This window comes from Dermacentor silvarum, chromosome 10 (assembly GCF_013339745.2).
Source record: "Dermacentor silvarum isolate Dsil-2018 chromosome 10, BIME_Dsil_1.4, whole genome shotgun sequence".
In the NCBI taxonomy this organism is placed as follows: Eukaryota; Metazoa; Arthropoda; class Arachnida; order Ixodida; family Ixodidae; genus Dermacentor; species Dermacentor silvarum.
Genome location: NC_051163.1, coordinates 6,743,022 through 6,768,623, shown reverse-complemented (window position 1 = coordinate 6,768,623; position 25,602 = coordinate 6,743,022). Strand labels below are relative to the sequence as shown.

At 43.2% G+C, this 25,602-nt stretch overlaps 2 protein-coding genes across 2 annotated transcripts in view; both read right to left on the bottom strand.

The window, feature by feature from the left end:
• The window catches only part of LOC119431506 (aminomethyltransferase, mitochondrial), a 28,692-nt gene extending 18,090 nt beyond the window's left edge, over positions 1–10,602 (bottom strand). The window contains exons 1-4 of the mRNA XM_037698989.2: positions 10,283–10,602; positions 6,498–6,729; positions 5,478–5,623; positions 1,577–1,658 (exon numbers count right to left, since the gene is read on the bottom strand). Of these exons, the coding sequence (XP_037554917.1) occupies positions 1,577–1,658; positions 5,478–5,623; positions 6,498–6,729; positions 10,283–10,378 (556 nt within the window). The 5' untranslated portion in view covers positions 10,379–10,602. The remainder of the gene's footprint in view (positions 1–1,576; positions 1,659–5,477; positions 5,624–6,497; positions 6,730–10,282) is intronic.
• Positions 10,603–11,938: 1,336 nt separating this feature from the next.
• LOC119431212 (eukaryotic translation initiation factor 3 subunit I) lies at positions 11,939–25,483 on the bottom strand. The gene is made up of 8 exons (XM_037698683.2): positions 25,416–25,483; positions 24,748–24,928; positions 20,361–20,426; positions 17,603–17,752; positions 16,502–16,740; positions 15,811–15,900; positions 14,432–14,598; positions 11,939–12,050 (listed from the first exon to the last, which is right to left on the bottom strand). The coding sequence occupies exons 1-8, from the start codon at positions 25,416–25,418 to the stop codon at positions 11,969–11,971; spliced, it is 978 nt and encodes a 325-aa protein (XP_037554611.1). The 5' UTR covers positions 25,419–25,483; the 3' UTR covers positions 11,939–11,968.
• Positions 25,484–25,602: the final 119 nt, after the last annotated feature.

Sequence of the window (25,602 nt, the reverse complement as noted above, 5' to 3'; positions counted from 1 at the left end):
GGTGGACTTCTTTACCCGTCCGCACAACTTCTAGATGTTCTCTACGCACTACAGAAGTTCGTCGAAGTTCTTCCAGCTAGAAGAAGGCGTATGCATCACCCTCTAAAGGAGGCTGTGAACAATGCTACCGAAATCCTCCGCGAGCACAAAGCTTTGATGTGTTCAAAGCCAGGGCACCAAGAGAATTTGCTCAAATTGTTGCTTACGAAGTTCTTTCGCCCAATATTCACCAATTTCGCTCTGAAAGCGACAGACAAACAAGACGTCGCCAAAGTGTTCGCAATAAAGCCACTGTCACGAAAGACCCTGAAACTGTGAGCTTGATCTCACAGCTGGGGGCCTAAGTGAAAGGTCCAGTTTTCACAATATGTCTCGTGTTGCTTGCTTTCAATGTACTGTGGGGATGGAAAGAAACGCGAACAGTGCGGCACCTACATTATCTGATATTTCGCATTTCTTTTCGAGTGGTTGCAGCCTGCATGATAACTAGAAGCCACTAGAATAAAACTATTCTACCATCTTTTTATTTCCACCAGGGTCATAGCAGGATGAAAACATCGCGCCGCACTGTTTGCGTTTCTTCCCATCACCCCTGTACATCATGAACAAACACCAGTGCAACCTGCGCATTTATTTCACAGCTCCATCTCTAATACGAGCGCAAGTTTCTCTCCACAAGCACGCGCGCAACAAAGTAGTCGCGTCGTCTGCTCTGGGTATGGGGCGGAAGCGCGGCGTGGTGGCGAGCGCATGAACTAGAAGGTACGGGCGGAGCGCCTTGCTCTGCTTGCCACTCGGCGGGCATGAAAAAATATAGGAGGCTATGGCTGTGAGCTCAGTTTATTGCCACATTTGCAAGCATCATGTGCCTGTTTCGTTCACAATAAAGCCGAAATGCATCTTGTCCACAGTGATTCCTATAAAAAGAAAATCTTGATTTTGGTGCAATGCAACAGTGGCACCATCGGTCATTGCTACGGTGAAAGGAACATTTCACCATAGTGATGATAGATAGCATGCACTATTGGTTCCTTTCACCAAAATTGACATTTTTTGAGTGGCATCACTGCAGACAATGTGCACTTTGGCTTTTAAGCAAAAGTGGCGCAAGAGCAACCTACACTCTGAAGCTTTTATTTCTAAAACACGCCAAGACTGGAATTGCCTTCCTGCTTCATCGTCTCCATCCTGTGGTTTTCAAGACTGCCATCTGTGACCATTTACTGATTCATTAGATTTGTTTACTTGTTCTGTTTAACCACTCTTCTCTGTAATTTCTGCATGGCACTGCTATTTATGCAACGCTCAGTACAGTATTCATATTTTTTAAATTAAACATCAGCTACAAGTCTGCACCCATGTATGTCTTCTCTCCTGCCTCCATCTTGATCTACGCTTCCTGTTCCTTCCTCTGTCTTGCCTCATGATTTTTTCCAGTTTTCCTTTCCATTTGCTGGCATACCCTTATGTAATACTACAATATACCAACTCGTCCAACAAGCTACTCTTATGGTCTTTGCAGCTTAGGATATGAGTTGTGCAGTTGCTTTGTACAGTTAAATTTAGCTGTGCGCACCCTGAAGGGCCAGCAGAGACCACGAGTCCATGAGCTCCAGGGTGGCCTGACCTCCCGCAGCCTGGAAGTCTGCCAGCTTGGCCTGCACAGTGATGAGCGCGGTAAAACTGTTAGGGCTCTCCTGCCTCACCGACTGGTAAAGGGAGACTCCCATGTGCTAGAGCATGTTTCTCCCTCAGTCAATGAGGCACACCATTGAGTCCACCAAGCTGATGTTCCCCCTCCCAATAGTACACATGTAGGCATGTCGTTGAGTGTGTTCAATGTCATGAAGTGTATAACAGGGCATCAAATTGACACTGTAAAGCTGCATAAGTGTGTTGTCTAACAAGGAAGCAAACAAGTTTGAGTAGAAACTTTGTATCTACAAGATGAAACAGTCTAAAACAAAGTGGTTGACCACACTCGAGTTCATCACTGTAGGGAGAAATCTCATGACGCCACCCGTAGATCCCTGCTACCCAAAAAACAACGGATCAACAAGCCTGCTGTATGATCCACATGGGCTACTGCAATCATGTTTTGAAACAAAGTGAAAAGAAAAATAAATGTTCTGATTTCACAATGGGAAAAACAAAAGGCACTGCAAAGGACACAGGCCAGCACACATGTGAGAACCAAGAGAACGTAAGCATGAGAAAAAAAAAAAAAAGTGCAGATCCCATGCACCATGGGAATCAGTTTAAGCACAGCTTTTCTTGGTGTTTGCAAAGAATGCTGTTTTTGTTCAGCGTGCACATGGGTAACAGGGTGGAAGACGAGGGGAGGAGTGCAATTACCCCCTGCTGCATAAATTTTTATTTTAGGTTGCAAAAATATTTGATGAGCTTTTGCTTAGGCCAGATATGCCTAATCAAACCTCAATTTCCCAACAAAGTGTATGGTTGCGACTTTACGAGCCAATGTTGTTGCGTATCATATATGATACACCATGTAGTTGTGGGTATATTTTATGGCTACAGAGACAGACATTTGAATTGCAGAAGACTTGCAAAAAATATGGAAACCATTGAAAAGCTGGAAACATTGCTTTAAAAGAAAGAAGTATATTTCTCCAAGCTTCAGCTAAAAATTTGATGATGTCAAGCCTCACTAACTATTTGATAGCCTCAATATCTAGGCTGAATCACTTATAGGCCTTGGTTTTATGTCAATTATAGCTTTCCATAGTCTTTAGAATCTGCATGCAAGCTGACGGAAAACCTTGTTTCTTTCTCAGAGAGCTATTTGTTGCAGGTATTGTGATTAGCCCTTGTAACATGGAATGCCCTACATACACTATGCAAACACTGCTGGAATTTTCATTTTCTGGCCTAATCATCACAGATAATTGAATTGAATTGAATTTATTACGCAACAAAGTTGCGAGGATGACCAAGTGAAAAAGCTACAGGTTGCAGCTTGATGGGAACCTGGCCACCTCATACACAGGGCAGCTTCGTAGCGGTTGACAGAAAGCAAGCATTTTACATACGCTGTTAAAAAAAAATCATACAGAAAGACACAATAACCACGATCAGATTACATAAACAAATGATTGTGGAAAGATTTCATACAGCCTTTTGAAACAAGTATAATATAGATGAAACAAAAGAGACCAAGAACTTGCCATGGCAACAGAAACCATCATACAAATATTTTGCGTAGTTTTTTTTAAGGGCCGGGCAGATACACTTAGACCATTTTCTCTGCATTTGGTTCAACAGTGTCAGTAAACAAAACCTTAACATTTGATGGCTGCAGCTAGCTCTGCTCTTCTTTATATTCCAAGGTTGTGCGATGGAATGTAAATTACTGCATCAAATGATGCTAAGAAACTGCATAGCCTCTAGAGACATTACATTTTGCAACCAAATTTGTTCTTTCTCAAGGAAAGAAATCTCTGCTCCCCCCTTCACAAACAATGGATAACTTCATGCTATATCATATACGATACAGCAATTAATGCTTGCCTCACAGTACCGCCAGAATGTCTTTTTCGATATAAACATCACAGTAAAATGATAAGCAGCCATCAAACACCCTGAAATTTTTGTGCACTGATTTGGAATGCAGTAATTGTGTTAACAACCTGTTTATATGCAAACTCTTTCACACTTAGTGACAAGCTGCTGTCACAATTTTTTTAAGGAAAAAGATAATTACTGAACAATATTTCTGGTGCTACAGTCGCTAAGTATTTCAATACTATAGAGGACATAAATTTTAGGTAAATATGTAGAGTTCTCTTTCTTTTTGATTCTATTACGCTAGAAGTTGTTCTATGTGTATCATATATGATGAATGCGTAAATACGTAAGTGGTAAAAGGTTAATTGACTTCATTCAATGACACAAAATAACACAAACTTCCTGCACCATCAAATGATCACTATGTACTGGCAATGTTGCCACCAAATTGCACCAACTTTCAATGCGTAATGATGGCCAGAGAATTTGTGACATTGCCTGTTCAACAATGTGAAAGTTGCACTGCAATGCTAGAACAAGTACAAAAGAGCAAAGATGAGCACAGTGGATATAATGAGCAAAACTATCCACAGCTTTATTCAACTGTTCAAAGTTCATTCAGTGCATGCATGCACGTCTTATCCCCCCCCCCCCCCCCTTTTTTTTTTTGTTTGGAAGAGGGCTGCTTTCAAAACTAGAAAAAAAAAAGAACTTATAAATATGAATGCAATGCTGCATTATGCAGAATGGCCACCAAAGCTCCATAATTGGAACTGTATTTCTGTGTCATTTCAGCATTTCAGAGTCAGCATTTCATTTTTTTTTTTTTTTTTTTTTTTTTTTGTTGAGGGCATCACCCCTTGCTGCATCCTTTGACCTGCCGCTGTGTTGAACCAAATCACCTGCATGCAAGTTATTTGCTTTTACATATTTAGGTGTGCGGGAAAACCGGGGATTGCATTCTACCTATATGACTGGTGCTTTAGTGAGACAGTTTTTATGGCTAATCTAAATGCTGTGGCGTGAAAATGACGAGGACATGAAGACACACGAAATGTATGCTACAAATACCAAACTTGCAGCTGTTCTCCTTATCAAGATCACATGGCATTCTCAAAAAGCATGAAAACAAAGCCATTCTTTATCAGAAACAGTGAAGAAAAATGAATAAGTATTTCATCCATCCATTTAATGCAAAGTGAAATTGACACCCTAAAAGAATATGCTTCAAAAAATCTGTATTTGTAGCACTTGTATGTGTAGCAAGCCACCTGTCAATGATAATCAGTAAGGAAAACTTAATGCTATTGAGTGGATTTTGAAATTACTTGTGTGCCGTTTCCGGAATAAACTTAGTTGGAAGTTGGCGCTTGTGGTGTACATTTCAAGTGTCTTCGTGTTCTCATCTTTGTTGTGCTATAGCATATAGATTAACTATGTACCAAGTAGCCCAAGCATGAGTATTACTGCAACAGATTCCTATGATACCTGTACATGTTAGCTAAGGACACCAACTTCCAAATTACTTTGTCAGCCGCATGCAGATGCGCACATTATTGTGCATCTCTCTGTGGCATAGCGATGTAAGCAGCCTGTGCAGAATGTGATAAACTTCGGCAGGTCCAGACTGAGTGCCTGATCGCAGATTACTGACATGTCAAACACACAGCTAGCTGATTATACTAAACTTAGGATGCGACTTTGACTAAGCTTGTTATTTTTTGGGAGCCCTGGCCTATTTCACTTTGCAAACGGGTAGCAGCAAGGCATAGTACACTCCAATGTGATGATCAAGAACGAAAAAAAAAATATGTAGAAAAAAAAAGAAACTCACCATTAAACACGGGATTTGTGTACACTCATTCCCTTATGAATGCAACAAGTTACATACTCAAAAGGCCACGAAATAATAACATCTCAAGCTTGCAGGGCAACTGCAGGTGGGTACACACCTTGACGTGGGCTAAGTCTTTGTCCCTGCAGCCAGCATTGGAAACAACGTACAGCCAATCCTTGGTCTTGTTCACTATGAGGTCATCAATGATACCACCCTTCTCATTGGTGTACACTGTCAGCGTACCTAAATCTTCTGTCAAGCCTGCAAGGCCAGCAAAGATACAACACATGAGCAATGTAACACTTTTTTTTTTCTAGATGCATGAGCAGCACAATAAACCTAGCTGATCAACAGTCACACCTTTCTTTTTTATTGTAAACACACTACCACAGTGAGTGATCAGAAAAATATCACAAGTCAAGCAGCTCTACATTCGCTTCTTGACATTTTTCAGTCACTCTCTCTCCTAGTGCTTTAAAGATGAGCAACAAAATATTGTTATTTACTTTTTTTTTAAATTAAATGTATATCTTTCTTTGCTTTTTGGCCTGTTGTCAGCGTTGTGCAAACATTTCCTACTTTTACAAAATAATATATTGCAAAAATATTTACAAAAAAGTTTCAACTCACTTTCTTGCACACAAATATAGAAAGATTGTAGCTTTCAAGTTCATCTTTGACAGCTCACTGTGACTATAAATCTTACTAATTTCATTCTATCATTATGCTACCTGTATTTAGACTGAGGGTATGCTTATAAATTACGTTTGTATCACAGGTAGAAAATCTGTAGTGACAAATTTTTAGGCAATGTGATACTGTGCAACACCGGTGCAAATGGTCTATAGACTACTGTTCTCAGTTGCCATTATATGGGCTCTAAAACATTTTACAAGTTTGCATTGCAGCTTTTATTTTCTAATATTAAATCTTTTAAACTTAAAAGTCAGCTCATACTGCAGATTACTGCATCAATACTGGCACAAATAATCTCTTATATGCTGCCAAGCAACTATTCCATGTCTACTACAAACAAGAATGTGAACAATAACAGTAATCGATCTCCATTCACTCTCATCAAAATTAATTCCTGCCCAGAGGAGAGAAGGGCAGGAGGTGAATAAAAAGTGTGCACCTTCAATGTCGGAGACCACGAGCGACTCAACGAAGCGCACCCTGTCTGGGCCATGCACTTTGCTCTGCAGCATGTGTGAGACGTCAAACAGGCTTGCATGGCGCCGGGTGTGCAGATGCGAGGCGCTGAGGCTCAGGTTGCTGTATTGCACGGGCATCGCATAGCCCGCAAATGGAACCATCTTGCCGCCATGTTTTACGTGGAAGTCATACAGTGCCGTTCGCTGCAGGGCCTGTGATGTATGCACATGTGAAAGACATGCTCTGGCAACCATGGATTGCAGCGCCACAGGGACCTTGCACTGTTCTGGACAGTATATCCTAGGTGTGTGAATGCCAGTTCCTACTCGATCGCATGGTCATATTAAAAACGTGTTTCATCTGCATGCATTCTTCAAGTACTGCAATAAAGCATATCAGTTTTTCAGGTTTTGATAGACAAGGACAGATGACAACCTAATATGATGAAGACACTGAAGCATCCACAAGCTACATCAGTGGAAAACTTAGTTAACTATGACTGTCGTACGCATGTACGTACATTATAGTATTTTAATGGCAACAAATCCATAGCCGCTGCTCAAGCTACTCACCACCACAGCGCCTTGGTTCACAACTTTTATTGATGGTTGACGATCTTGGCACGGGTGCAAGGCACCCTGGTACTGACACCAGAATAGCGGTTAAGGATTACACAAGGGTAAATGATGAAAGCATCACTGATTTTTTAGGAATTGTGGAAGATGATTTTGATGATAACACGTCGGATGCCAACGACCTATGGTTAAAATTAAAAGGTGGGACTGTACATTGTGAAGGTAGTTTTATTCCTACCAAGCTCAAAAAAATTAAGTGGAGAACGCCGTGGATTACAAGAACTATCATACACCTGAAAAGAAGGGTGCAAGAGATGCGCAAGAAAAAATATAATTCCACTATGGTTAGTCAGCTTTCACGAGAACTGAAAGAAAGCTTAAGAAGTGCGAGAGATGACTTTTTTTCAAATACTTAAATTGACTTCATGACGAATCAGCCTCGGAAATTCTGGCGGTATCTGTCAAAACCGAAAAGTGCTCCAAGCAAATTGGACATTGCCGGTATAGAGGTTGAGGATGCGCATACTATCGATAACTCATTCAATACATATTTTCAGTTGGTCTTCTCCCGTGCCCACGTCCCTAATATGCCCTTGTCAGAGTACAAATCAGCAATGCCTGATATCTTGATAACAGAGCCCGGCATTTTGAATTTGCTGCTACAAATAGACGTTAAAAAATCACCTGGCCCTGTTAATTTATCAAGCACTTTCCTCAAGCGATACGCGGGTGCTACAAATAGACGTTAAAAAATCACCTGGCCCTGTTAATTTATCAAGCACTTTCCTCAAGCGATACGCGGGTCAGTTGTCCCCCTTCCTGTATAAAATGTTCAGTGCATCACTTGAAACGGCAGTGCTTCACGCAGACTGGTTGTGCACAAAGGTCGTGCCAATTGACAAAGGTGGAAACAAGCAGCTTCTAGACACATACAGGCCAATATCCCTAACCAGCACATGCTGCAAACTAATAGAACATATAATAAATAAGGCTATCGTTACTTATCTGGAAGAAAATAACCCATTATACTTTAGACAACACGGCTTCAGGCAAGGGCTTTCAACTGTAACTCAACTTTTAGAAATGATACACGACTTTACTGCAATAACCGAGCCAAGACTGCAAGCTGACGCAATTTTTATAGATTTTTCAAAGGCTTTTGACCCCCCCCCCCTGTTCTACACACTTTGCTAATCTTCAAACTCAAATCAATTGGTATTAATCCCAAGCCTACCTCTCGAATCGGTCCCAGTTTGTTTGCGTAAATAATGCTGAAGCAGACTATCTTGATGTTATTTCTGGTGTGCCACAGGGATCAGTTCTGGGGCCAACTCTGTTTCTTGTATATATTGACGACGTGTATACATGTATGGAACCAGGGGTTACAATAAGGCTTTTTGCAGACGACTGCGTCATTTACGCACCTGTTAAGACAGTCGAACAGACAAAGCTTAACAAGTCTCTACAAAACATTGTTACCTGGTGCAAAAAATGGGGAATGCAAATTAAAACTATGTGTATGACTGTAAGACGTAAAAAAGAGCTCTTAAATTTTACATATAAATTAATACTTCTTTGGAACGAGTTGACTCAGTCAAATATCTAGGTGTCACAATAACAAGATCGTTGAAATGGGACGCGCTCAAACAACTCGAATTCTTACGAAGAAAGCTAGCGACAGCCCCCATCTCGGTGAAATTAACTGCTTATAACACCCTCGTTAGGCTGATATTATAATATGGCAACATAGTATGGAAACCGCATCAAAAATATTTAAACTTGGCAATAGAAAAGATCCAAAGCAGGGTGCTCCGGATCATATACACAAAGTATTCAAGGTACGACAGCGTAACTGCGCTTCACACACAAGAAGGCATACCAACACTTGCGGGTCGGAGGAAGTTGGCCCGTTTGAAGTTCCTTTATTTTCTTTACCATGAGCTGATAAACTTAACAAAATCAGACTACTTGGTGCCCCCCCGGACGTCACTCCAGTCGAACTAACCATGATAAATGTATTAGACCATTTTTTTCGTGTTGTAGCACACTAAAATACTCTTTTTTTTCCTTTAGCAGTAGATCTGTGGAATTCCCTCCCAAGTGACAGCGTTTGCTCACAATCTGTGCGCTCATTCGCATCAGCACTTGAATTGCACCTCGAGTCATTATCGGAATGATGAACGTATTCTGGTCGTCTTAGCTGAGCGTTCCTCAAAAATTTATCAATGACGTATTGCCATGCCTCAACTTCTTCAACACCCGCCGGTGTCTGTATGTTCTTTTTTACTTTTCTGTGCTCAGTTCTTGCACACGTCTGTCCATTGGATGTTAATATTCATTGCACTCGATATTGTTTGTACATTACACGGCACATCCAAATGTGAATTTTTTTTCCCTTTATCAACCGCTTCTTACACTTTACATGGCTGTACATGGCTTACACTTTAAGCTGTATAGTTTGTTTTTCTTTCCTTGTATTTACTTCTTGCTTACATGGCATGTTGATTGTATCCATTGCCTCTTTTGTTTTGAGCTTGCTGCAAACCCCTGTATGACAAAGCGCTACGCCTGTACTGTTTGTGCACTCCTGTATGAGCTTTTCAAGGCTTACAGTATTGATTAAAAAAAAAAAAAAAAAAAAAAAAAAAAAAAAAAACTTCCGCCTATGCATACTATATATTTTCTGAACGCGGAAATTCAGGCGCTGAGAAAAGCATCCTACTCTAACAACAAACATACCCCGACAGGGAGCTTTGGTTCTTGCGCTATCGCCCTACATATATGCACGCAAGCACGCGCACAAAGTGGGCGGATCTATTAACACTTGGCAGGTGTTACCGTGAGCTAATCCCAGCGAATTCTTTCCCGAACCATCTACACATTCACACAATGCGTAGTGTATGCGTCTATGTGAATGCGTATGCGTTTGAAACGGCAGCTCATTCTATAGCTTTTCACAGTGCAAAACTGTTTGGCTGTAACAGTTCGGTGACCACTGTAGTAACAGAGCGACCACGTCCAAACACATCTCCCGGGCTAGCGCGAGCATTGCGAAACTGAAATGAATTGACGGTAGCACGTGCACCAAGGTCGCGGCAGAGTTCGCAGGGTCACCGGTCGGACGCCGCTAGAAAGAGAATCCGCTTGCGTAACTGTCGTCACATAGGACAGCTGGTCAGACAGAGCTTACCTCGTCGCTGCTGGCACGACGCACTTGTTGCGCGATCAGGAACAGCGAGCGCGCACGGCCGCGACGCAGGATGACTCGACAACTGGGGACTCGCATCGTATCGTGCGGACGGCCCGACGACGATTACGGGAACGTGCGCGCTTGCTTGCCTCGTCAGGTGCGGCCTCCGACGTCTTGCAGGTCTTATCAAGCGCCGCGCGACAACAGGCTGCGATGATGATAACGATGAAGACGCGACGACCGCCTTGGCCAGCAGAACAGACGAAGCTTGCCACGGGGTTGGGGTCATGGCTTTCTTTTACAGATTGGCCGAAGGTCTTGTTTCGCCCGTGTAAACATCAACACCGTTTCCGTCTGGCGTCGCATGCGGTAACGAGCCTCTTGCAAATTTAATAGAAGCCCGCGCGAGAGACGCCGCTTCTTAATAGTTGCGTGCAGCGCTGGCACTTTCGCTCGTCCTATAATTAAGCTACCGAACGAAAACTGTCGCCACCACTACACGAAGCGTCACGAACCATCTAACATTTCCGTAACTTACGACTCGTGTTCTGTGCATTCCTTTCGAGTTTTGCTAGATCGATAGTTCATTCGTTACTTTCATACTTAATACAAGTCTCCGAGAGCCGCAAAGAGAGGTACTTAAGTAATGACGAAGCATTTAAAATTATATCGAAATAGTTTTTCTTCTATTGGTAGTGATATATGTGATAAATATTGGTGGCTGGAGAAAAAATACACCTACGATTACGATACTCCCTAATGTGAAATTTGAGCGCAGTTCTATGTTTCCATTTCGCGATACATTGGCTGGCGCGGACAACTTGTGGTGCGGCACGTTGCAAACGGAACGAAGTGTGGCGCGACTGCCTCGCTAATCTGGGGCGCGATCTTGTACGCGTTCCAAAATGGAACGGAGGCGTTCCGTTCCATCGAGCCGCACACGATTGGTCAATTTCAACCGCGACGTTCAAATTGACCAATCGTGTGCGGCTCGATGGAACGCTCCGTTCCATTTTGGAACGCGTACAAGATAGCGCCCCTGGAGACTGGAGATCGCGAGAGGCAGCCGCGTGGGTGACGCGTGGGCGTTGATTCACTGCAGCCGCCGTAGACAGACCTCCCACACGACGCGCGCTACTTTAGCGCCATCTCGTAGTCATCGTCGCAGCATTACGCTTTCCACCACCCAAAAAGAGGTAATCTAGGGCGCGATCTTGTACGCGTTCTAAAATGGAACGGAGGCGTTCCTTTCCTACAAGATCGCGCCCCTAGTAACGTTGCTTTCCACCTTGCGTCCCGTTGCTACGGTGGCTAGACCGTTGCGCTCCGCGTTCGCTTGGTTACGCCGACGTTCGCTGCAGGATGGGGCGCCTAAGAGCTGCACTCTAAAAACAAAACATTGGAACCTTGCAATAGGCATTTCAGAAACTTCCACAATAGCAAGATTTCGAATGCTTAACAAGTAGTAGCAAAGAAAGCTAGCTTTCATGCAGAGTGCTTCTGTGGCTTGGCAAATAAGCTTCAGTTTCTGGGTTGTTCCTGACTGCAAGACAAGAACACTGGAATCTATCAAGAGCAATCTGTTAGTAGTCTGCACATTGTGGTGCACCTTTAAGGTTCCACCTGGAAAGCACATTGCAACAAGACACACACGCAGACAGGGTACAATTTTTTATTAGCCGCAACTTAGACCTCAACCTGAAAATCAAAGTACGATGGATCAAAGTAGTGCACTCGAACATAACCGTCTTCACCACCACTGCTGTAGCTGCAATGGAGAAAAAAAAAAATGTTGTCAACCTCTCAGTGTGCATACAGTATGGTTACATGCCAACACCTAAATGACAAGATAAAAAAAAAAAATTACATGAGAGCTATTTGCTACCACGGCCAACTAATTCAGTAGTTAAATGCATCTTCTTGCTCCTAATGTTTAACATTCAGCAATGTATACAGATGGCACTACACAAATGTGTAAAAAAAGAAAGGAAAAAAAAGAAAAAGGAAGGTGTAGTTGGGGATGTCCCCGGGAGAATTTCGTAGTAGTGGCAGGCAGCATACTTCCTATTGGCTAATATATTGTCTCCTAACAAAGAATGATTGTCGTGCCCTGTCTTGCTTCCATTTTGCCCCACTCTGTTTTTCCCAGCCACTTCTGATGAGCTCATCACATCTGCTAGTGGAAGTGAAACCACTAAACATTTCAGCACAAATACATTCTTGACTTAATTATGAATAGCAACAAAATGCATCTGCAAAAATACGCAAGCTAGTGCCACCAATGTTTAGCAAAAACACATGAGGCACAGCAAACTATTTGTAATGTAGTGAAAACAGCTATGATTTATTAAGCTACACTTAGCTTTAAAATCTTTGCACATTTATATTTTTCAGGCTTCCCATATTTCACAAGCAGAAGCATGAAGTGTTTTCACAACAATATGAAACTTACTTTGTGCTTCCACCAAAAGTGAGGGAGTAAATTTTTTTTTTGGTGTGGACAAATTTTGTAGGCGTGTAGAGCACAGCTAGAGTAAAACATTCGCACCACAATTTAAGTGTTGCATCTCATATTAAGAGAGCTATGGGTGATTACAAGTTACCCTCCTCTCTAGCCGTGCTTCTCCTTCTCAACTTGTTTGCCAAGCAATAGAGGCTAAGCTTCGTCTTCACTGGCTCTGCGTCATGATGTGATGGCGTGCCTTCTACTTTTGGTGTCTTGGAGCCAGCGCACGAAAGCCTCTCCGACTTCTCCGCAAGCCACCTGCCCGTAAAACCCCAGCGAGAGCTACCCAAGCAGCATGCGCTGCGAGCATTCTGTTTCGACCCCCATTTTGACTGTCATTCGCATAGTGGACCCAGAGCGAGAGGAGCGCTTGCACTGGCTGAGCTAAGAGGTGGGATTTGACCTATACTATAGCGATATACCTTTTTGCAATCCTGAACTCCATGTTGACAATGGAAGCAACAATTCGCCACCGCGACTCACCGGATTCCACTGACGACGACAACGATCACAGATAAGCGTAAAGACGAAAACTGACCTTCTCTATTCGATACACGTTCGTCTTTTTGGAGCTGTCTAGCTTATCGTTGTACTGTGTGCTGTCTTTACTATTCCTGCATTCACGTTCCATTGCGCTTTAAACGATTTTGCTCAGATGCTCTCTAGTTCATTTCGCAGTGTATGCGAGGCACATATGATAACGACCACGTCTGATGATTCATCATGATGCAGGTGCGATTACAGGCTTTGCGAGCGCATGCCAGTGCTATTCAGCAAGTGTGTTGAGCTTGTTGCCTTGCAGAGGGACACGATGTCACAGCTTGCATGTCACCAATCATTAGATTTGCAGCTCACAATGCAACAAGCACGGTCCATGGTGCTCGGCAATAGAAATCTTGAGACCAACCCTGACTGTGCAGCTTGCGTCAGCACGGAGCACATTCTAACACAAGCAGACGAAACTTGCCATGTGCCGGAAGTGCTTGAGTGTAGTGATAAATAGTCGTGTATTCTTTTTTTGTTAATTTCTTTTTTAGAGAAACAAGTTAACCAATAAAAAATTAAACTATTACGAACAACATTTGTTTACCATAAAGTTGGAAAAATTACTGATGATGCATTGTTGGGTAGCCAATCGAAAAGCTCACTCGACTGACGTGATGCGCCGCCTCCGCTACGTAGGAGGGGACAAGGCGGCTGAAAGCTCAGGGGAGTGGTGCCTCTGCGATCAGTAGCGACGCATATTTTAAAGACCTTATAATCGCACGCTTTATGCGGAGCACTTTAATTTGTCACTTAATGATAAAATGGACCTACCTTATCAACTCGGTACGCTTGTACAAAATTATCAAAATCGTTTCAGGGTCCCTTTAAAGCAACCACTGTCCGCTCAGGTTTTCCTTTGCGGAATTATCTGGGTGGCAACAGCAACCATTAAGCCAATTACATTGACATCTCACACAGTAAAGCCCTCAAAATTGTATTTGCATTCCCCCTTTTTGTCTCTACAGTCATGAGAGGGGGGATGTCTGCCTCGATTTGCTTGTGATTTTGACCTTTCCCAAGATCTCACATTCCTTGTCTTGTTGCAGCAATCTAGATTTATTAAAAAGCAGATTGGCTTGACAAGAAATAGAGCATACCTCTTGCCATCTGGATGGAATGCAACACTGTTAATTGGACCGAAATGATCCTTGACTCGGCCAAACTCTTCTTCGAAGATGAGATGAAAGAAACGGGCATCGAACTTTCCGGCTTTCACGGATGATGTTGTCACATCCATGGCCTCCTGACCACCACCAAGCACGACCTGCCAAAAAAGGGATCATATTGAATCGCATCTGGGGGTTGACCACTGATGTGTCATCAATGGCAGTGCTGCTGGCAATGAGTCATCTTTTACGTTCATGCCTGATCAGTGAGCATGTTCAGAAGATGCATATTGAACCTGACTACCTAGCTCAAGAGAAAGCTACACCCACTCATTCTGCACAAGAAGCTTGTGCTTGATAGCGTTGGCGCTGTTACTGGCCACTTGCTACAACACCATTGTTTGCAAAACCTTCTAATGAGCTGAAGCCATTTAGCAGTAACAACAATTTATCACAAAAACCCGTCTATTCTACAAATATTAGATGACAAAAGTTTCACAAAATTCAAGGTTTGTAAAGGATGAGGAACAGTTGAACTGACACACAATGCTGGAGAAGCTTCAAAATATAGTAGCATCAAATAGGTGTGGAAATTCGAGCAATAAATTTATGCTGCTCTAAAGTACTCAACATTGCAGTGACAAACCAACAAGACATGGTACAACCGACAGTGCTTTTGTAAATATTAGGGTTCCAGACAGAGCCACAACAGCCATAGCAAGTAGACAAATTAGAAGCACAAGTGTATGTCATTTTCAATGCAGCAGATCAGAAGTCCAATACACCTTATTGTCTTTGAGACTATTTTTGGGGGATAACAGGGCTAGTATTATGTAAAACTACTATTCCAATTTGTTTTTATTCCAAATTAGCCCTCATAATAGGGCAAAGTGGCTTGAGCCCTGCCCATAGGGGCTGGGCCCAAGCCATTCTGACCTATCATGGAGGGCTAATGGCAGATTTGGAATAAAAACGTATTAGGATAGTTTTATGTTATCCCGACCCAGAACTTGCTCTTATTATTACCAATGCCACACATGCACTTATAATTTAACAGCTTTGACTTCGTTGCCAAAAAGAGTAGTCCGTAATTATGATGAGACTGTAATGTCGGACAGCACATGGCAAGAGTTCCTTTTGCTTAATGATATTCCATTCTTATCATTCCATTCACCTCTCCAGACTGGCTTATTACAGTGATAGCGTAGGCAGTGTGCAACTTAAGCTAATGACAAACGCAAAAAAGGACAAAATTATAATTAGTATCATTGCATGTTTCCAGCTCTGCGGTTATAAACATGCGTGGAAGGTCCGTGTTCTTCCCCTATGGAACAATGAACTTCCCTCAGACATGTCAATGGGGGACTCACATGCTCCCTAATAGGAGAGATGGCAGCTGAGTTGACAGGTCGCTCCGTCTTGTAAGTCTTGAGATGCTCCAGGGTGTCCGCATCAAATAGCTGCAAGTAAGAGGCGTGGAACCCCAGAGTGGTGGTCATAAAGGCAAAGAAATGCATATTCATGACATTGGCTACATCATTTGGTAATGACTGTAGGAGACCCATTAAGTGAGCTTGGAAGCCAGTGGCATGCTGTGCACTGCAGGCATACTACTGTTAAATTTCCTACTTAAGACATAATTATGCAAGTGCATGAACTCTGGACACAATAAGCATCTGTTAGCAATTGACAGCAAATAATTTAATGACAGCCAACATTTAAGGCTGCCCTTTTCAAAACAATAAGCATGAACAAACGGAGAAGCAGAGAACATTTAACTTTTATCAGATGATAAATATTATGAATATTAAATGAGCAAATATTTTCTCACATATAAACGTCAATGTTAATAATGAGAAGCCACAGGACTGTGTGAAGGCAGGGCAAAATATTCAAGGACAATAGCTCAGCTTGTTGACAGAGTTCACAACCAAGCTACCTGCACAAGAAACAACATTGTCTAGAGTGTTTTCTGTGTTGACAGCTTAAACCACAGACTGAAGAGCAATCAAACAATTTCTCTGCTGTGGCAACCCTTGTAGCCTCAGAGCAAAGCCTTGCCTTGGAGGTGGTGTCTTTGGAGGCAGTGATGAAAAAGCTCTGGTCTTTGGAATACTGCAGGTCATTGATGGTCAGGTTGTGGCCCTTGATCTGGTTCAGCTGCATGCCTGACTTGACGTCCCAGGTGGCTATCGTGCCATCCTCATGTGCTGACAGGATGCCATCATCGTAGTGCCACCACAGGGCACTTGTCACCTTGCTCTGGTTGACAGGGATCACCATGGCAGAGTCTTGGCCCTCTGCAAGAGGACATTGCAGACTCTCCATTGGAGCATAGTGGAAAGCTGCTGGGGATGCATAATTTAATGCATCGTACAAAGTCACAGAATACTGTGCTGTGTGTCTTCTTTGCTGCCTGTCCTGTGTGTTAAATTATCTCACCATCAGACTTGTGCTTTTATTTTTTCAGCCGTTTTAATGATAAACTTTTACATCTAATCACAAAGGTTCACTGAAGGCAAACATTAAGTCATGCTAAAATGACTCATCAGTGCTGCAAGGCTTCACAAGCAAAATTTTACCTGAGAACAGACCTGTCATAAGTGAGAGGACAATGTAAACACAACAAAGGATTGGCGCCTCAACTATAAAAATATGGTACCAGCTCCCGTGATGCAACACGTGCCCGTCACACAGTCACTGACTGATTTTTCACACCTGCTCAATTATGCAAACACCCTCGTGGCACAGCCACCTACTTTATAAAACTGCTGTATAATGGTGATCAAATTTTAAAATTCCATATGGCATTTCACTTTCATCGTCCCTAAAGTGAGCTAGTTAGGTGCGAGCAGTTTGAGCAATAAAATAATTGTGTTATCTTTTCATTCCCAATTTTGTCTACAGCTAAGTCGTATTTCAACATAAAATAAGCATTGCAAGGTTTCTAGAAGGGTAACCTAATATTTCAGACTGATGAAGTGTCTGCATTTAGTAAAGCCCATTTAAGCTGTGTTTGTTTATAATAAGGCGAAAATAATTGCACCGTACAGACCTCCAAATTAATCGATATAACTGATGGTCAGTAGCTACATTCTAAAACCCCCATGCAACACCCTATGCAGCTAGGCAAATTAGTAAACATTCCCTCTGTGTACTCACCCATCTGTCGTCGGTCGGCCATGTCGACAATGTGAATCTCACAGAAACGTCCCATAGCCTTGTCTGTGCTGTACATGAGCATGCGGCCGCTGAACGAGAACATGCATGTTCTCACTGCTGTTGCTGTCTCGATTGTGTTTATGTTCACTCCTGCACATGAGAATAAAAAAAAAAAAAAGCCACATTATTAAAGAATCCAGGCAGCCAAGAACACGGGTGAATATTTTTTAAATCCCTTCGTAACCTCCACTGCCACAATGCCACCAACATGACTACGTGCGTCACATTAAAACATACAATGCTCTGTTTCACTGACCATGGCCGGTATAACGTAAAAAGAGCTGGAGCCATTTAGGATCAAGGAGGGCTAATGGCCAATTTGGAATAAAAACAGATTGGAATAGTTTTACGTTATACCTGCCCAAGATAACTGCACAACTTAAATAGCAACGATACCGTTTGTACCATTGTGCAGGCTGAACATATAGTCATGCAATGCACAATAGTCTAAAAATCCTGTGTGCCGTAAATTTTCACGTAGGTTCACTGATAAAAAACTGGTGCTGTGATCATTCTACAGCAAGGGAAATAATGCTTCACACCTGCATGATGTACAAGTTTCATATTTCAATTTGTTCACTTGTATGCTGTGTTATGAATTCACTTCTCAAGTTCTGCGAGTTTCATGTGTTCAGTTTCCATATTATTCTCTTCTAGCCTGGCAGTTTAGCACTGCTGCAAATAAGTTGTACCAAATTTTACCTGTTTTTCATTTGTATATGCTTGTTCATACAACAACCACATAGTGTATCAGTGTAAATACAGTGGTGCTGCCATCAGTAGTGCCCATTATTGTGTAAGCTTGTAGACAAGTAGTGTTCTTGAACAAGGAACTCACAACATTGTGGTGCTTTATGTGCGTGACATTTCTAGAGACCAGTGCCGCTCATTAAGTATAACAGAATGCTTCAGCAATATGTCACCACGGCTATATTGCTGAAATGAGCTGCAGACACATCGCAGTCTGAGCCATTAGTCAGACCAAACTCCACTCCTCGTCATTCTTGTGGTGGCTGATACACCACTGTGGAAATCCACATTGACAAAAATTCCTATACTATAGCTAAGCCTGCATGAAACTCTGGTCTGTGTGTAGACCAGTGAAGTAAAAGCTTGTTCTGAAAAAAAAAAAATAATAAGTTACGGATAAAAGAGCAGCACTGTAGTACAATGGGTGATTATTTACATCTGGAATCAAGATCAAAACATCAGAATGGTGCAATTGTGGCCTGTCTGAATGAAACAATAATGTTTGTCTAACGTTGCACGTTGGGCTTGTTGGTATAACATGATGGAGGCAAAAGACATAGCGCATCAGGAACAGGACACAAGAGAAAGAACACGGACAACACACGCGTTTGGCGCTAACGTGTGTGTTGTCTGTGTTCTTCCTCTTGTGTGCTGTTTCTGATGCGCTACGCCTTTTGCCTCCATCAAATAATGTTTGTTCTTGGTTGGTTTACCAGATAAACCCCTTACCGCAAGGTGTACAATATATGATACACCCACAGAATAACTTTTTCTAACTTCGTAGAATCAATGCAAAGGAAATCAACACAGATTTACCTGGAACCGGCACCACCTCTATCAATGGAATTCATAGTGATTGTAACTCTGGAAATTCGAGTTATTTTTCTTTCAAAATAAATATGCCGGCAGCTCATCACACAATTCGCGAGAAGTTCGTAAACAGGTTATTTTCATAACCCTTACACTTAAAAATATCAGGAGGTTTGTTAGCTCTTTCGCAGTTTAATGTGGAGTTTTGAATGAGAAAGATGTTCTGGTGGTCCTGTGAGGTGAGCATTTATTGCTGTATCATATAAGGTGCAGTTACGGGCTGTTTTGTTGCAATATAAGAAATCTGGTGACAAAATATAATTGTTTTACATACTGTACTGTTGATTAGCACCATTAATGCAATAAATATGTCAGAAAATGGCAATTTCAGCTGTTATTACGATAAACATAGTGTGCAGCCAGCTGTGATTCAAAAGCCAAGGCAAGAAAAAAAGAAAGCTCTCAGAAGAACAGGAAGAATATATTCTTTCTGCTTACATCAAACTCCTAGAGTTTATACACAAAAAGAAGTCAACTTAAAATGCGAACTAAGAGATCCAGTTTAGATACTGAAGCTGTAATTTAGTCAAGCATGGATGTTTTCACCAAATTTGTAAGAAACTTGTAAATAATCGAGCTGGGAGAGAAATAAATTTCATTTATTATAGGTTTTCTCCGGTTCAAACGTCTTGGTGCATGGTTGTAAAATAAACCCGCTACTAGGGCCATGGTCCATTATACCAGCACACGCGACAATGTTTGCTCATATAATTGTAACCATGCACTTCTTAGGAAATTGAAGTTTGTCTTGATATTTCTGGCACGAACAAAGCTTTATCCATTTTCCCACAAGATTACAAAAATTCATGCAGCAGGGGTTTAATGTATGCAGCAGCTGCCAGGCTCACTAGATTTGAAAGCTGCTTTTTCAAGCTTGTCTGAATGGGGCAGCTAAAGCAAACTTGCAGCATGCATGATACCGGTTACTCATGAGGTGTCCACAAAGCTTGATTACTGCTGTTTACAAAAGACGTTCTTGTAGGCACAACAAAGTGACATTGCATCAGTTTGCAACTATTACTAGGACTGTTACAAATAATATGTTACATGTATATCCATAAACAAGCGCAATAATTACCTCGCTCCAAGTCCCAGACACGGCAAGTGTTGTCACCAGCACCCGAGATTACTTTTGTCGAGTCCCCTGCTAGGAGCTGAGGAAACAATGGCCTTGCAAAGTGCAGCAACAGGCATGCGAGACAGCACAGTATACATCACCTGACACGCACAGAGAGAGAGATAGAAATGGGGTGCCAATGCACACTAATAGACCTCTCCTGGGGTACGTCACACCACATCGGCGACGTCACAGCGACGTCACCGGCGCATGTGCACGGTGACCCTGGTTGGCAAAAAACAGCCGCCACCGGCTTCTACATGGTGCGGTCGCGCTTTGGTTGGTGTAGGTGGGCGCCACGTGGAAGTGTGTTTTTATTTATTTATTTACGTGAACCTCCACTATTCTCTTGCCAGCCAGATTAGCAGTAATGTGTGTCGGAGAACATCAGCGTGTGGTAAACTGCGCAATGAAAATGTGGCGACGCTGGCCTATTTTACTTGCGAATGTGAACAACGTGGTGGTGGTCTGCGATGAATTGTGCGATGAAGAATATCGGCTTTTCCATGGATGTGTGCCACATTTGTTGTGGTAAAGTGTGCGGCGAGAACAGCGACGACATCGGCTTATCTGTGCGTAGGGAAACGGACCACATTAGAGAGTTTTAGATTAGGGGGACGAAAGCGTTGGGGCCCCCTAGCTCTTGGGGCCCTAACGCTTGCGTCCCCCTAATCTAAAACTCTCTATTGTGTGTGTGTGTGTGTGTGGTGTACTACGCGATTAGCAATACATCTCGCTTACGAGACTGTGGACACGTGTTGCGTGTAATAAAACCAGTCATAGTGATCAGGCTCCGATAGAATTTCAGGACCCGTAATTATTGAACAGGTGAGAATGAATGAGATGCGATGATTAGTGAGCGCATGTAAATCGGGGCCATCCACGCTGTGTGCAGCAAAAAAAAAAATATGAAGAAAAAACCTTCATTGGAGCATAATTTATCGACTAGGAGGTATGACTACAAATAAGCTCCTACGATGTTTTGACCGCTGCCGAAGCTGCGTGTATATATTTAACCACGGGGAATGCCCAAAAGGCAAACCACTGAAATTATCGCGATTTAACGCAGATCTCATGGGTCTCAAGTAAAATTGAACTTTCCTTTGTTTTCGCTATTGGTGTATTCACCTTCATAGTACAGACTTCATGTCGTGATGATGCACATAAACATGCAAAAGTTGGGTCTTGTAAAGTTGAGAGCAGCAAAGGAGGCAGCAGACTAAGCGAAGTTAGCGCGTAACGGATTATGTACTTAAGTAAGATTTTGCTTTGTACATTCACATGACCGAGACTAATTAAAATGAAATTATGGTGTTTAACATCCCTGATCTGCACAGTGGCTTGTGGGCAGTGTAACGAAAGGCTCCAGATTAATTTTGTCCACCTAGGGTATCTTACCATACTGCTAAGCAAGGTAATAAGTTTTTCTGCATTTCTCCCTCATCTGAATTTAGGCGCCGCTACTTGGTACGGCTCCACTGAGCTGCCGTGTAGTTGTAATTTAATTAATTTAATTATGAGGTTTTACGTGCCAAAACCATGATCTGATTATGATACACGCCGTAGTGGGCGACTCCGGAAATTTGGACCACCTGGGGTTCTTTAACGTGCACCTAAATCTAAGTACACGGGTGTTTTAGCATTTCACCCCCATGAAAATGTGGCCGCCGTGGCCGGGATTCGATCCCGCGACCTCGTGCTCAGCAGCCCAACACCATAGCCGTGTAGTTGTAGACGAAGTTCATTTTGTATATCGTTTAAAGCTACAGTGCAAATGGGGCGCAAATCAATGCATTCACGACAATGCAATAAAAATTTGTGTTCGAAGACCAGTTGATTTAGCAAAGAATCACTTTGCTACCGCGAAAATATACATCATCTGTGATAAAATGTTCGTTTTCCAGGAATAATACATTTTTGTGGATGTTTGACCTACGGAAGAGGTGCACTTTTACAAAATCACCACACGCTGACTTACGGGAACCATGCACTCGGCAACAACGCTATGTTGTTGTACCGGTAAAACGGGGACGATTATACTTCCTAAGCACAATTCGTAAATGCTGTCACTTCAAGAAATCGCAATATGCCGGACATACGATCGTGGCAGTTGATATACAAGCAGCGCTCTTATGCAGAGAGAACAGGTCATACGAACGTTTTTTGCCAACCAGTGCCCGCTTCGGAGGCGCAGCAGAGGGGAGGGGCCCCCGCAGTGACGTCACACTGTTTGCAAACAGGGAGAGGTCTACTATAAAGCTGCTCAGAATAAGCACACGAACAAGGAGCACTTCTTTGCAATACACATTATGCAATGAAATGTGCCACGGAAACCTTCACATATACATAGTTTGCACGTGACGTCATATCCGCCGCCTGCCCCGACCGTCCGCCATCGCTAGGCACCTGGCTACTAGCCGCTGGCACGCTGCGTTTGTGTTCGGCGTTCGTTTCTACGTGTTAGCGCCGCGTGTTTGCTTTCGTGAAAGCTTTGCGATGGCAAAAGTCAGGAGCCCTGAATTTTGCCCTTTCTACATGGACGAGCTTGTAGGGCCGACGCGGGCTCGCTACAAAGAAAAGGTCGGAATGTGCGACGGCGTGGACCCATACTAGCTGCACGTTGGCGTGGATAACACACCCGGCTACGACGTACGTGGATATTATTATCTTGTCCCGCCCACGAGCTACATCACGCTGAACGAAATAAAGGCTTACAAATAGCTGAAGGCGCACAATTACTTCACGAGCGGTTGGATGAGGAAGGTTGCAGCGAAGCGCCTGTCGTCGGGTCTTACCATCGTCCTCGGCGAGGTGAGTCCATGAAAGCATATGTTTCTTGGCGTGCGGCAGAGAAAACTATATCAGTATTTTTTGTGCTGCTTCATTCAGGGAAAGCTTTCTTGCCACAATGGTTCACCTATATGCACTTTTTCCCCAAGCTTCAAGACGTGTGTTCGTTTCTTTCTGCGAGTTTTGGTTTAGAGTTATGTGCATGGTCCGTGCATGTGAATTTTGTTGCGTTAAATAGAAGTAGCCCACTATATTGAAAGCATGCAGACATTCAAATATTGCTTAGCATGTCGCTAAGCGAAGCACACATACCAAGAAATGACGATGCGAAGCAGTTTGTAGGCCGTTAAAAAAAATGGGGTTTTCCGTGCTAAAACCACGATCTAATTGTGAAACACGCGGCAGTGGAGGGTTCCGGGATAATTTTGACCGCCCAGAGTTCTTTACGTGCACTACAACACAAGTACACAGGCGTTTTTCAGAGCGGTAAAGGTGACTATGCGTGTGGGAGCGGGCGGTCACCAACCAGTACGGGGCTTTTGCTGCCGCCCTTTTACGATCATGCGTGATGTGCAGTGTTTTGGCATGTTATACACTCGCCCGAAACAAAGTGACGACACGCACGTTGTTCAGGTCCTTCCGATTTGTCCGGGACAGCCACAGGCACCGACGTTTCTCCGACAGCATTCTTGTGCGTTCGCACTGCCATGTTATTACGTTTGGTGTGGACCTACGCCCGGTTCTGCGTAGCTCGGCTTCGCGGCAGTGGTACCTCTTGTGCGGCAACCGAAAATCGCGCACACTGGCATGATCACAACGCGAGAAGGAACTTCGGATCAACAACGCGTCAGCGCGCGCAGCCTGCCCCAGCACGCTTCCGCAGGCCCGCAGGTGCCTAAAGATGGCGGACAGGCTCGCGGACCGGTGCGGAAGTGACGCATGTGCAAACTATGTATAACATCGGATTTCATGATATCGCAGTGAGGATGCATTCACAGAGCCTTTCAAGAATTTACTATGACGGCACACTTAAAGGACACTTTTTTCAAAATATAAGCATCCAGGTAGTGAAAAATATCCAGACATTTGTGTGGTCACTAAACGCATTTGTCACATCAATCAGCTAAAAGGAATGATAAGTCTGTACAAACGAAGCCATAACTGTTGAGCGCACAAGTAACCGCTGATCACTTGGGCGTGTGAACTTGAAAAGGTGAGGTGGCTGGTGCCACCAAGCTCTGCTGCGCCTCGTCTAGCACCTAAGATCTGCGAATCGGACTAACAAGCCATTGAATCTTCAAACAAAGTGTCTAAAGGTACGTCGGACGTACCCGAATCCCAGCAGCTAAAGATACGTCGGACGTAGCTTTGCTTCCGTTTCGCATGCACCGCGGCTCCCACCTACTCTCCGACGTACCTTTAACCACATCGATCTTTAAATGTTAAGCTAAATTAGCACAGAATGTTTCCTGTACATAGCCTTTTCCGCGTCCAATCGCGTAACTAGTCTCCACCGCAGTGCCGTAAACAGTATGCCACGAATGACGCTCAAGGATACAGTTGACATCGATGCACCAGACAGCACCAGCGTGGCCGATGAAGTTGCCGAGGCGCTCCCCGTTGAGCGAGTAGTACACATTGGGCGAGTGATCCTTGGCGCAGGAGAACAGCAGGTCCCCTTCGCGATTATACTTGATCTGCGTGATGGCCCTCTCGTGGCCATGCAGCATAAGTGGCTTCTGCAATTGAAACGACGCAACCCGTAAGCGTAGATGATCAAAACTCTCGCAAGAAATTGCAGTGCGAGATTTTTTGGCACTAATCAAAACTAAGAACAAAGGGACAGCTGCCCCAAGGGTCAACGTAGCTACGCCGATAGAAAGGCGACATTTTTGACAGGCACTACCGCTCCGGGAAGGTATGACAGCGCAGGTATGAGTCAGTAACATCTTAAGGCAGGTAAAGCGCAAGAAACACGGACAGTGAAAAAAATGAGGACATGCAGAGCGCTCTGTATGTCCTCGTTCTTTTCAATGTCCGTGTTTTTTACGCTTTACCTGCCTTAAAACGTCGCCGTGCTAACTCGCGAAACAGACCCTAGTTCAGGAACATCAACTGGTTTTAACAGCAGAGAAACGAGCCAAAGAAGTAAAGTTACTACACCCAGTTAGTTGTGCTACGCTCGCGTGCTTATTCTAAAAGCGAGAAATATTAGTAAGAACTTGCCATATTGATGAAATAACGACGGGCACCACGTTTCTCTGCAAACTTTCCGGTTTTTATGGCTTAGGGCTGGATTGGATTGGTTTCGTTCTTTAGCAATTGTAACGTAAAGCATATAAAAAATTGTAAGAACAAGTTTGACGTTTTAGGTAAACTGAAAGTATACGTTTTCTACAGCGTTTTATGGGAG